Genomic DNA, 12,154 nt, shown 5'->3' on the forward strand with positions numbered 1-12,154 from the left:
GGCCCTGGCCCCTCGGAATCGGCTCCGGGTCCTGCGCAGCCCAGAAAGAGTTTCGCCGTCTCTTGGGTGGCTAGAGCGTCCTCCCGCGCTCTGTCGCGCTGCAGGTGACGGCGCCCGGAGGCTGTCGGGAAGTAGGCGGGGTGACGTGAGGTTGACGAGACAACGGCGGGTTTGCCGAGCTCAGTGGCCGGAGGCGGCTGGATTTGGGGGGGTGCCGGAGCCGGAGGTGGAGCGGGGCGGCGTGTGGCCGGGGCCATGACGGGCAATGCTGGGGAGTGGTGCCTCATGGAAAGCGACCCCGGGGTCTTCACCGAGCTCATTAAAGGATTCGGTGAGAGCCAAGGGGACCGTCCTGGGCCGGGGGTCACGGGAGGAGGCCTGATCTGGGCACGCAGTGCTTCCCTGCGGCCGCCGTCGCCCAGCGTCTGAAGGGAGGCGACTCTCTAACCGTGGAGTCGGGGAGGGGGAAAGGCAGGGCTCCGGTCCCTCCTTGGTCCCGGCCAGTCGCGTTTCCGTGGTGATCTGAGAGCCACACCGCGAGGGCAGGAGCGTGTCCCCGGAACTCGGCGCTCCAGTACTAGCTTCACTGACCTGAGCCCCCGCCCCGGTTCCCACCACCCCCCCTTCACGTACCGATTCTTCCCTTTGCACCACGGGGCGCCCCCATTCCGGGCAGGGGTGCCCAGGTACGTGTCTCAGGCCATCGGTGCTACAGGAAAAGTCGGATGCGCCTTGTCGAGGGTGGGGTGTCCAAGGCCCAAGCCGCCCCGGAACCTGACATTCGAGTTATTCGGAGCAGAACCCCTCGAGTGTGTGCCCAGCCCTGCGAACGTCCGCACAGGCTGGCCGCGTGGGACGCACGGACCAGCTCGCTAGTTCTGCTCATTTTGTGGCCTCCGGAGAAGTGTGCTTTCTCCACCTAGTGCTCCAGAGGCTACATGCTTGCCTCGTAATTTCTTTCTGACTCTGTTCCTTATCTCTGGTCCTAAGTAACCAACATATTTGACTTTGTAGCCTTTCCTGTCCCTGCAGCTCTGCTTTGGCTGTAAGTTTATTTTTATCTGTTATTTCTCAAGTATTAATTTTAGCTCTTATGTTAAAACTTGTACTTGAGGTGGAAATTCAACATTGAAATAGATAACTGTTTGTTGTACGTAGCTGACTGTTTGGATATCATGTATTGGGCATATATTGTTTACCTGCTATGTCTGACACATTGGTAGGGTTTGGATATTTTTAATGTGAATAAAGCATGACTGCTGTTCTAAAGAACTGACAAGCAAATTATAATATGGCGTATTAATTGCTACATTAGAGTAGGTACACACAGGTCGTGGAAGAGCACAGGCAGAAGGAAAGGCATAAACAGTAGTGGTGGTAAAGTATATGACTTAGGGAACAGCTGGGAAAGTGACTAAAACATAATGTAACGGACTTCAGGAGTATTTCAATCCGAAGCTGAAAAGATAAACTGAGGCCAGATTGTGTGGCATGTTGTGTAGTGTGGATTGCCCTGTAGCCCCTGGGGACTTAACTGTCAAAGATATTTCAAGGATGAAATGATATTTTTATAATTTAAAAAGATTTACTACTTGTAGTGTGCAGGGTAGATTGGCGTGAAGTAAGAGAAGCTAGAAGCCTCTTAAAATGGTCAGAATTTGAGATGATTGGCTCCACACATAAAGTAGTGATTTGGAGAGGAGGAGGACGATTCAATAATTTTTGCTATATTTAAATCCACAGGACTGTTAACTGCTGGGATGTAGGGAAAAAGAGGTGACAATGACTCTAGTTTCTAGCTTGGGAGACTGGTGAAGTACAAGTACAAGAGAAGAGTAGGCTTGATGGACAAGAAAGTGGGTTCAGCTTTGGACATACACTGAGTTTGAGATGTCTGCAGGTTTTAAGCCATAAACTTTACCTTCAAAACCTTAACTATTATGACATGTTAGAGTTAACCTTAAGAAACGTTGTATCAGGCAAATTTGTTTATTTTAAAATTAGTCCATTCTGTTAAAGCTTTTGCTCCAATTTCGTACATGCAGAAAACTTGGAATTGAAAATGATTTAAATAAAAGCATGCGTAAGAGACTGCCATGGAACTGCACCTTCTGTACCTGCACAAATGAAAACTGAAGCTATAGTTATTAGACTGGTTTAATTAGCAGAAGAACTTTGCAAAAAGTTAAATGATGGTAGTTGTATATCACCATCAGATGCTTCAAAGAGACTGAGTTTATTCCAGTCATTTTCTTTGTTCCTCATTCAATTCATGGATTTAAAAAACCTTTGGGGGCTTCCCTGGTGGCGCAGTGGTTGAGAGTCCGCCTGCCGATGCAGGGGACACGGGTTCGTGCCCCGGTCCAGGAAGATCCCACATGCTGCGGAGTGGCTGGGCCCGTGAGCCATGGCCGCTGAGTCTGCGCGTCCGGAGCCTGTGCTCTGCAACGGGAGAGGCCACAACAGTGAGAGGCCCGCATACTGCAAAAAAAAAATAAAAAAACCTTTGGAAGTTTATTCTTTCAAAAGTGAAACATCTTATTGTGTTATGAATGCTATTGTAGATTTAAGTTTCTTCATTGAAGTGGAAATTATTTGAGTTCAGTGAATACATTAAATAAAATTTTTGGTGGAATATAACGTCATGGTAAAACAAAGTTCTTATTAAATTAAGAAACTGATGGAGCAGAACTATACTTTCAATTGATACAATGCATACATAATTCATAAATGCAGCAAAACAAACTAGGATAGTCTACTAATTGAAAATAGAGGCTGTATATTTCTGCTTCCAGCCAAGATAGAGTAACAGGGACTAGATTTACTACAACAAATCAGTGACCTCAGCTTTCCCTTCAAGAAACTAGAAGAAGATGAGTAAATTAAACCTAAAGTAAGCAGATAAAAGGAAGTAATAGAGATCAGAGTTGAAATTAGTAAAACAGAAAAGAGAAAAATAGTGGAGAAAGTCAATGAAACCAAAAGCTGGTTTCTCAAAGATCAATAAAATGCATAAACCTGTAGTCAGACTGATCAGAAGAAAGAGAGGAGACAAATGACCAATATCAGGAATAAGAGAGATGACATCACTACAGATTCTACAGATTTTTAAAAAAAATTAAATAGTTATTTTTTGGCTGGATTGGGTCTTCGTTGCTGCGTGTGGGCTTTCTCTAGTTGCGGCGAGCGGGTGCTACTCTTTGTTGCAGTGCACAGGCTTCTCATTGCAGTGGCTTCTCTTGTTGCAGAGCACAGGCTCTGGACGTGAGGGCTTCAGTAGTTGTGGCATGTGGGCTCAGTAGTTGTGGCTCATGGGCTCTAGATCATAGGCTCAGTAGTTGTGGCTCACGGACTTAGTTGCTCCGTGGCACGTGGGATCTTCCCGGACCAGGGATCGAACCCGTGTCCCCTGCGTTGGCAGGCGGATTCTTAACCACTGCGCCACCAGGGAAGTCCCGGATTCTAGATATTAAAAGGATAAGTGAATATTTTAATATTTATGCAAATAAATTTGACAACTTGGATGACATGTCCAAATTCCTTTAAAGACGCAAATTACCAAAGTTCACTCAAGAGGTAATAAATAAACAGTATAGCCTTATGTGTAGGCTATAAAAATACTCCCCAAGAGTATTTTTCTTGGGGAGAAAGACTCCAGGTATATTGTTAAGAAAATTATTTTTAGAATTGGTTTTTGAATAGACTGTTTTATGGAGCCACCAGTACTATAATACAAATGTGTTAGTCAAGATATAAATATTTTAAAACATTTTAATTTAAAAATTTATTTAATGTCCTATTAAGTAAAATCAATTTAATAAAAGAGGTGTTCTGGTTTGAATGACAGATTATTTGGTCATCCTATTTAAGACCCAGTTCAACTATTTTTAAATTATTTATTTATTTAATTTTTTTGGCCGCGTGGCATGTGGGTTCTTAATTCCCTGACTAGGGTTCAAACCGGAGCCCCTTGCATTGGAAGCAGGGAGTCTTAACCACTGGACCGCCAGGGAAGTCCCCCAGTTTAACTATACATTAAAGTTTTTTCTGATCAGCAAGGATAGTTGGCTACCTCTTAACTTCCAGAACGCATCCCGTGTACCTTTTATATGCAAAACATGCAGACTGCACAGTCTTTGAGTTATATGAGCTTGTTTCCTACTAGGTTGAAGTTCTTAAGCATTGTTAAAATAGTTTATTATTTCCTGTCCTTGTTAGGGCCTAATACCATGCTTGGCAGATACTTTCAACCTGCGGTTGGTTGAATCCGCGGACCCAGAACCCGTTGGATACAGAGGGCTGAATGTATTTGTTAAATACCAGTGAATCATTAACTTTTTAAAGCCTACCCCCCACCCCACTCAACTTTTTACTAGAATATATTAGAGGAATCAGCATGGTGATTCTTTGTGTTTGGTATTTGAGAACGTATACCTCACAAGAATTGTGTGGATTGGATGAAGCAGGTAGTATTCTTGTTTTAAACATGAGGAAAGTGAGGCTCAAAGACATGTTCTCACTCAAGGTAAAGAACTTAAAGGCAGTGCTAGAATTACAACCTAGTTCTCTTGAATCATTGCTTATTTCTCTTTCCATTATACCATGCATTATTTGAAATTGAATGTACATAGGGGATTATTAGAATTGAATGTATATAAGGAGATAGATGCTAACAGTTAAGTACTGTGTTTTCCTTACACAGAGATGTGTATGTGTCTAACATAAGGTTATTTAAACAGTGTCACCACTTGAAATTATACCTTTGCAAAATATTTTGGGGCTCTTTTAATTCAGTGGCTTTTGTTGTGTTTTTGTATGATATGTGCAATGTTTTAACGTTTGGCCTTTTTACAGTTGATTTCCAATAGCATAACCAGTGTTAAGTGCATTAGTGTTCTTTTGTGCCCTTTCTTGATAACACATATAAATATAGGTTCACACTTAAACAAGCTTTTTTTCCCAACTTAATGTATGTGGACGTCTAGCAACCTGTTCTAGACATTCAGGTTGTTTCTAGTTCTTCTCTACTACAAATAATGAAGTAACTCTCCTTGTACCTGTATCTTTAATGCTTGGGTGGGAGCTAATAGATATTTGCTGAGCAGAGCAAATTGAGGTACTGAATGGTATGAATGCCCAAAGTTACAAAGTTGGTTGGTCCAGTTTTTTTTTTTTTTAAACCACAGATTTTTGCATGTGATCTAAAGGCTTCTCCAGCACTCACTTGAAAATAATCTGGAACAATAGAAAGTGCCCAGACTTTGGAACCAGACATGGGTTTTAATTAACTTTTTGGCATATATTAGTTGTAGTGAATTTAGATAAGACACCTAACATCCCTAAGCCTCTTCCATATAATACTTTCCTTGCAGGGATTAGAGAAAATGCATTCAGAGCACTTTACACATTGCAGTTACTGGTAAATAAGGCTGTTTTTTTCTGTTGTGATCATAATGCTACCTGACATTTTGCCGAGGCATTGTATTAAATGTATCTCATGCATAATAAATTACCTTATGAGATAGTAAGTCATCTCATTTATTTCTCACAACAGCTCTATGAGTATGGGGAACAGAGAGGTTCAGTGGTCATGTAGCCGGTAAATGGAGGAGCCATGATTCTTACCTTGGCAGTTTGGAGGCCAGGCTCTTAACCGGTACACCATTACCACCATATGAACTACTAGAGCACAGTTCTCGACCTTGGTACTCTTGCCTTGCCTTGCAGGGATTAGACACTTTGGGCCCGATAATTCATTTTGTCTTGACACTTTGGGGCAGATAATTCTCTGTTGTCAGGGGCTATTCTGTGCAATGTAGGATGTTCAGTATCTCTGGCCTCTACCTACTAGATGCTACCTCCCCGCCCCCCAAGTGACAGTAGGGACAGTAAAAATGTCTTCAGACATTTTGAGATGTTCCCTGGCGGGGGTCGGGGGTGCAGAGGCATAAAAAACGTCATCCTGGTTGAGAACCACTGTTGTAGAAGAAGAACATATTTGGGGGACTCTGATATGGTTGATATTAAATTAAATTTTTAAAGTATAGAATTGGAATTTAGGAAAAGGGTCAGAACTAAATAGTGTTCTGAAATTCACTCTTAAGTGGTAGCTATTTATTACCACTTTATTTTTTTATTTATTTTATTTTATTATTTATTTTTGGCTGTGTTGGGTCTTTGTTGCTGTTCGTGGGCTTTCTCTAGTTGCAGCGAGCGGGGGCTACTCTTTGTTGTGGTGCGCAGGCTTCTCATTGTGGTGGCTTCTCTTGTTGCGGAGCACGGGCTCTAGGCATGCAGGCTTCAGTAGTTGTGGCTCGTGGGCTCTAGAGCACAGGCTCAGTAGTTGTGGCACACGAGCTTAGTTGTTCTGCAGCATGTGGGATCTTCCCGGACCAGGGCTCGAACCCGTGTCCCCTGCATTGGCAGGCGGATTCTCAGCCACTGTGCCACCAGGGATGCCCCTATTACCACTTTAAAAATAAAGTGTACAGTAAGGAAAAAAGGGGGCTGCGGGCAGAGCTGTGGAAACATAGCAGCTGAGTGAAGGGAGTGGATGAAGAGGAGCCAGAGATTGAGAGAGACTGAGAAGGAGCCATGGGGTGGTGTCCAGTGAAAATAAATCTTGAAACTTTTTAAAGTTGTCAAAGGAATATACTCCCACTATAATAATTAGGAAATAGTAAAGGTAGGACTAGGATTTGACTGTGAGCTTTATCAGTTTTACCATTTTAATTTGTCATGTCTTATCGCCCCCAAATGTGCTTTTCTTTCAGTTAATATTTTATTTAGTGGCGAAGGAAAAAAAATGAGTTATTTTGTCTTCTGAAGAAATAATTTCTTATTTCAGGTTGCCGAGGAGCCCAAGTAGAAGAAATATGGAGTTTAGAGCCTGAGAATTTTGAAAAATTAAAGTAAGTTTGTTTTTACTTACGTTAAAAGTAATATGTCTATACTTAAGCAAACTTTCATGAGTTTATTTTACTTGGGTTACCTTAGTCTGAACACATTATCTCCTTTAAGATTTTTTTCAGCTGTGTGAGGTAGGTATTATTCCCATTTTATAACCAAGAACCTGAGACTCATAGATAAGTAATTTGCAAGGGATTCAAAACTAAGTCTCTGTAATTCCATATCAACAAAGTACTGATAGGTTGATTTTTTTACAACTTTCACTTATAGATCAATACTGTTAGAACATGGAACACATTTTAACATAAAACACATGAATAATAGGCCAGTCTACAAAACTATACTTGACAGATAATGTATAGTAATAGTAATTCAGAACTTTAAAAAAATTAATTTATTTTTGGCTGTGTTGGGTCTTCATGCTGCACGCAGGCTTTCTCTAGTTGCGGCGAGCGGGGGCCACCCTTCGTTGCGGTGCATGGGCTTCTTATTGCGGTGGCTTCTCTTGTTGCAGAGCACGGGCTCTAGGTGCGTGGGTTCAGTAGTTGTGGCTCATGGGCTCTAGAGCGCAGGCTCAGTAGTTGTGGCGCACGGACTTAGTTGCTCCGCGGCATGTGGGATCTTCCCGGACCAGGGCTCCAACCCGTGTCCCCTGCATTGGCAGGTGGACTCTCAACCACTGCGCCACCAGGGAAGTCCCAGAACTTTTTTTAATACATTATTACATTGCTTCTTGTGGAGGTTACAGTTCAGATTCCAAATATTGATGCCAGGAAGTACCTTCCTCTTACTCTGTCCTGATTTCTCTGGGCCTCTCCTTAACCCCCAACCTCCAAGCATTGACTCTGGATTGCAAATGGAGGGCTAGGGAGTTTTCACTGCGGGGAGCATTCTTCGGTCCTGGAATGGGGACTGTAGCGATATGTTTTTTATAGTAAGGAGACAGTTCCCTCCCCCCTATTTTCTTCTTCCCCACAAAGAGAGCAGTCATTTTAGATGGAATAAGAGAGAAATTCTGGCTGGATGATCAGGGAAGGTTAATTAAAGATGCATCATTTGACCTGTCTTTAAGGGATAGGAAAGATTTTTATTGCTTGGAAGGCAGTGGTGAGAGATAGACTGGAGAGAATCCTAAAGTGGTGATTTAACGGTTTGTGGGCAACAACCGTTCCTTTGGGGAGGTGATGATTTCATTATGTGTGAGATGCAACATCCAGTCATACTGTAGTGTGACGGTTGCTCATGCATCCAATAATTATATGAAGGTGACGTCCTATATTTCTTAGTATTTATGCTAGCAGCCATTTATCTGTAAACATCCTATGTGAACTTTATTCATGTATATCAGAATTCAGTCTAGGGTTAACAGCTTCTTCTAGTTTTGCTATGTTCTTTCTGTTTTTTTTTTGTTGTTGTTGTTCTTTCTGTTTTTAAGTGAGGTAATATAAGGTAGAATTGAATAATGCACAGATTTGAGATTATTCCTTTCATAACAATTCCATTTTAATTGATGTATTTTTTTAAAATTTTGTTAGCCGTGTCTTGGGCAACATTCTAGTAACTATGAACAGCAATAGAAATCTTTAAAAAATTTCTCAAATTTACTTCATTTGCATTGTATTTGTTAAGTAAATGACCAAAACTTAACATATTGACAGTGTGTTAAAAGAAGCAAGGTTTGGTGTCACTAATTTGTATTTTTTTGTTTTGTAGGCCAGTTCATGGGTTGATTTTTCTTTTCAAGTGGCAGCCAGGAGAAGAACCAGCAGGCTCTGTGGTTCAGGACTCCAGACTTGACACGATATTTTTTGCCAAGCAGGTATGGTCCTTGGATACTGTGGAGTCTCAAGAGCAACCCTCTTTACAAACAGGACTCTTCCACCTGTGTCTCTAGTGTCGCAGTTCTCAAACTTCTCGGTCCTAGGACTCCTTCACATTCTTAAAAATTATTGAGATCCCCAAAGACCTTCTGTTTATATGGGTTATATTTATTAGTATTTATCATTTAGACATTAAAACTGAGACATTTAAAATATTTATTAATTGCTTTAAAAGTAACAATAAATTCATTACATGTTAATGAATTTTTTAAATGAAGCATAAATATCTTTACCAAAGCAAAAAAGTAGTGAGATAAGCGCATTATTTTACATTTTTGTAAATATCTTTAATGTCTGGCTTAATATTAAGCACACAGCTGGATTCTCCTATCAGCTTCTTTATTCACTCTGTTGCAATGTTTTCGTTTTGTTTTGTTTTTGGTTGAAGTATATGATTTAGTCTCACACATATGTGTAGTTGGAGAGGGAGAAGTATGTTAATTTCTTTTCCAGGAAATTATGGATATTCTTTGATATTATATCAAAACTCCAGAAATGTTCCTCTCCTAAAGATTGGTTGCAGTGTGAAATCTGAGATCATACTAATGAACTTTGTACTTTGATATATAAAAATCCTTTGGTTTATCTTGCTCTTCAAAAGGATCTTTTACTCTTGGAGGATCTTATAACATTGTGCATTGGTCATTTTGAAAATTTACCGACTTAGGCAGATTTTCTAAATGTTGACACATGATTATATATGTTATCAACAAGTCACATTTGTTAATATCAGCATCTGTATCATTAGAAGAATTGATAAGTATCCTGAAACTTTTAAACTCACAGTGGTGGATCTATGGATCTGAATCTTACAAAATCCTAATTTTCACTTGAGAATTCAAATTTTATGAAGGACAACAAATACTATCAGATGTTTTCCTTGAAGTGATAGACTCATTTCACTCATTTTCAAGAAAATATCTGCCAGATACCGTCTGAACAGCCGTATTTGTCTGCTGTATGTCCTTGCAAGTAAAAAATGATGTTCCAAGAAAAAAGCAGCCAACTTAGCTGACAGTTCAAACAATTTCACTAATGCCTTTCATGGAATCAACTGGCATGTTTTGGTTTGCTGAAGTGCTTTATTTGTACCACCTGTTTCACTCAACCACTTGTACTCTGAGGTCAAAATATAATAAAAAATTTACTGCTTTATCAAAGACATTCTTCACTAAAACTGGTTTTTGTTTTGTTAATTTTTAAAATTACGCACGTGTGTCAGTGAAACAGTTTAATGCCACTGCCTAGGTATATGCTAAAATACCAGCAGTTTTACCCTCGATTGCTGTTGTGCTACAGTGTAAATAAGAAAGCAGGGGAAAAAAGCAAAAACTGTTTTGGAATTATTATGGAAACAATTTTGAGCTCACAAACCCCTTGAAAAGGGTCTTAGGAATTTCCAGGGGTACATGGACCACACTTTGAGAACTGCTGTTCTGGAGTATACAGTGAAACGTTTAACCAACGTTATTAGATGCCTCCTTATTTTGGAGTCCATTGTTTGGAAAAGCTGAAAAAGAGAATGATGAAAGAGGTTTGATTAATGTATAAAATCTAAGCTAAATATGATCTCATTTGTTTGAAAATTGCACTTATTTCTGAGACTCAAAAAATTGCTTAAGATAATCTCATTAACCTTTAGGAAGGTGGAAACAATAAAACTGCTAATTCTCATTACTGCCCTTTAAATCAAATGTTTACTATTCCACTTAGTAACTTGTTTTTCCTTTTTCTCTTATTTTATTACTTCTTTCCATTTTCCCCCCCAACTTTTAAAAATTGAGTGTTTTTAGAGAAATTAGCGTTTTTTTGCTTTACTTCAAGGGTTTGGAGAACATTATTTTATCATTGTGTACTTAAAATATCTTAAGTTACAGAAATATATAGTGATGAGTGAATATCCCTGTGCTCCCACACCCATATCTACTAACCCCTTCTAACAGTTTGACTCATTCATTTAATCAACGAGTAGTTGTTGAGCACCTCCTTTGTGCTGGGCATTGTTTTAGGTCCTAGGGATGTAATGGTGGATAAGGCAGGCATGTGTCTTCTTACTGGTAACAACTATCACCATAGCAGTACCAACAACAGCCCACATTTACGATGTTTGTTGTGTGCCAGATATTGTGCTTTAGACATGTTATTTATTTGACCCTTGCAACGGCCCTATGAGGTATTACCCTCATTTCACAGATGAAGAAATTGAGGCCTAGAAAAATTAACTTACTTGCCTGAGGTCACACAGCTAGTACATGGTGGATCCAGAATTTAAACCTAGGTCTAAAGCCCAGGTTGGTTGTTCCACCTGCCATACTGCCTCCCACATTTTCTATTCACTTGTTAACACATTCTTATTATCTTTTTTTTTTTCTGAAGTTGGACTGTTGTGCAAAATATTTTGCATCTTTCTTCACTTAATGATAAAAGTTTGACTTTCAGTGCACGTAACAGTATTAGCTAACATATTGAAGGCTTATTAGGTACTTTTATATGTATTATTTTTTAGTATTAATTTATTTATAGTAACTGATCCTCACAGTGACCCTATGTGGTTTTACAGGTTCCTCATCATTTCACAGATGTGGAAACTGAGTCCCAGAGAGGTTAAGAAACTTGCCCAAGTTATGTAGCTAGTCAATGGGAGAGCTGGGTGCAAACCCAGGCACTGTTGCCTTGAAGTCCACACTCTTAACCATATCACAACACCACCTCTTTTAAAAGTATTCTTAGTATAAGCGTCCTATAATTTATTTAACTAAATTTCTTAATGGTAAACATTTTGAGATTCTAATTATTACTCTAACACAAATAATCCATTTATAAATTGTAATATTTATCATTGTACTATAATAATTATAATCACTGTGATTTTCAAGATCTAGGTAGTAGAGAAAAAGTAGGGGACAGATAGTTTGGTCCTTCAGGTGATTTTTCTCCTTTTAAAGACATTTTTTTTTTATGGTATATAAGAATCTATACCCATGATATAAAATGTAAGCATTATAAATGTACAATGTAGAAAATAAAAGTCCATTATAATCCCTGCTCCAGAGATAACCACTTAAAACAGTTTATATTTTTCAAGATTTTTTCCATATATATTTGTGTGTGTATTTAATTATATTTCCTCCTTACTAAATTGTAAACCCAGGAGTTTTCATGTATAATCCCTGACACATAGTAGGTATCTGATAAATGTAGAAAGAATATTACAGTTAAAGAACCCTAGGATTCACTAAGACACTAACAATGACTGACTTATAGAGGCCTAGGTATTTTTAAGGTATAAGAAAGTACTCTACAAAGAAAAAAAAATGATACTGGAGTATGAATTTATAATTTCTAGAGTCCCTTGATACTTTTCT

General features: G+C 39.5%; 1 protein-coding gene across 6 annotated transcripts in view; it reads left to right on the forward strand.

Annotated features, from left to right (window-relative positions):
* The first annotated feature begins 137 nt into the window (after positions 1-137).
* Positions 138-12,154, forward strand: part of UCHL5 (ubiquitin C-terminal hydrolase L5) — a 46,473-nt gene continuing 34,456 nt past the window's right edge. For all 6 annotated transcript variants that reach the window (XR_002173269.3, XM_019920429.3, XM_019920427.3 and 3 more), the window contains exons 1-3: positions 138-331; positions 6,848-6,911; positions 8,623-8,728. Coding sequence is in view for 5 of the 6 variants with exons in the window: in XM_019920429.3 (XP_019775988.2) it covers positions 256-331; positions 6,848-6,911; positions 8,623-8,728 (246 nt within the window). In the remaining variant the exon portion in view is untranslated. The remainder of the gene's footprint in view (positions 332-6,847; positions 6,912-8,622; positions 8,729-12,154) is intronic.

Source organism: Tursiops truncatus, chromosome 1, assembly GCF_011762595.2.
Source record: "Tursiops truncatus isolate mTurTru1 chromosome 1, mTurTru1.mat.Y, whole genome shotgun sequence".
NCBI classification, from domain to species: Eukaryota; Metazoa; Chordata; class Mammalia; order Artiodactyla; family Delphinidae; genus Tursiops; species Tursiops truncatus.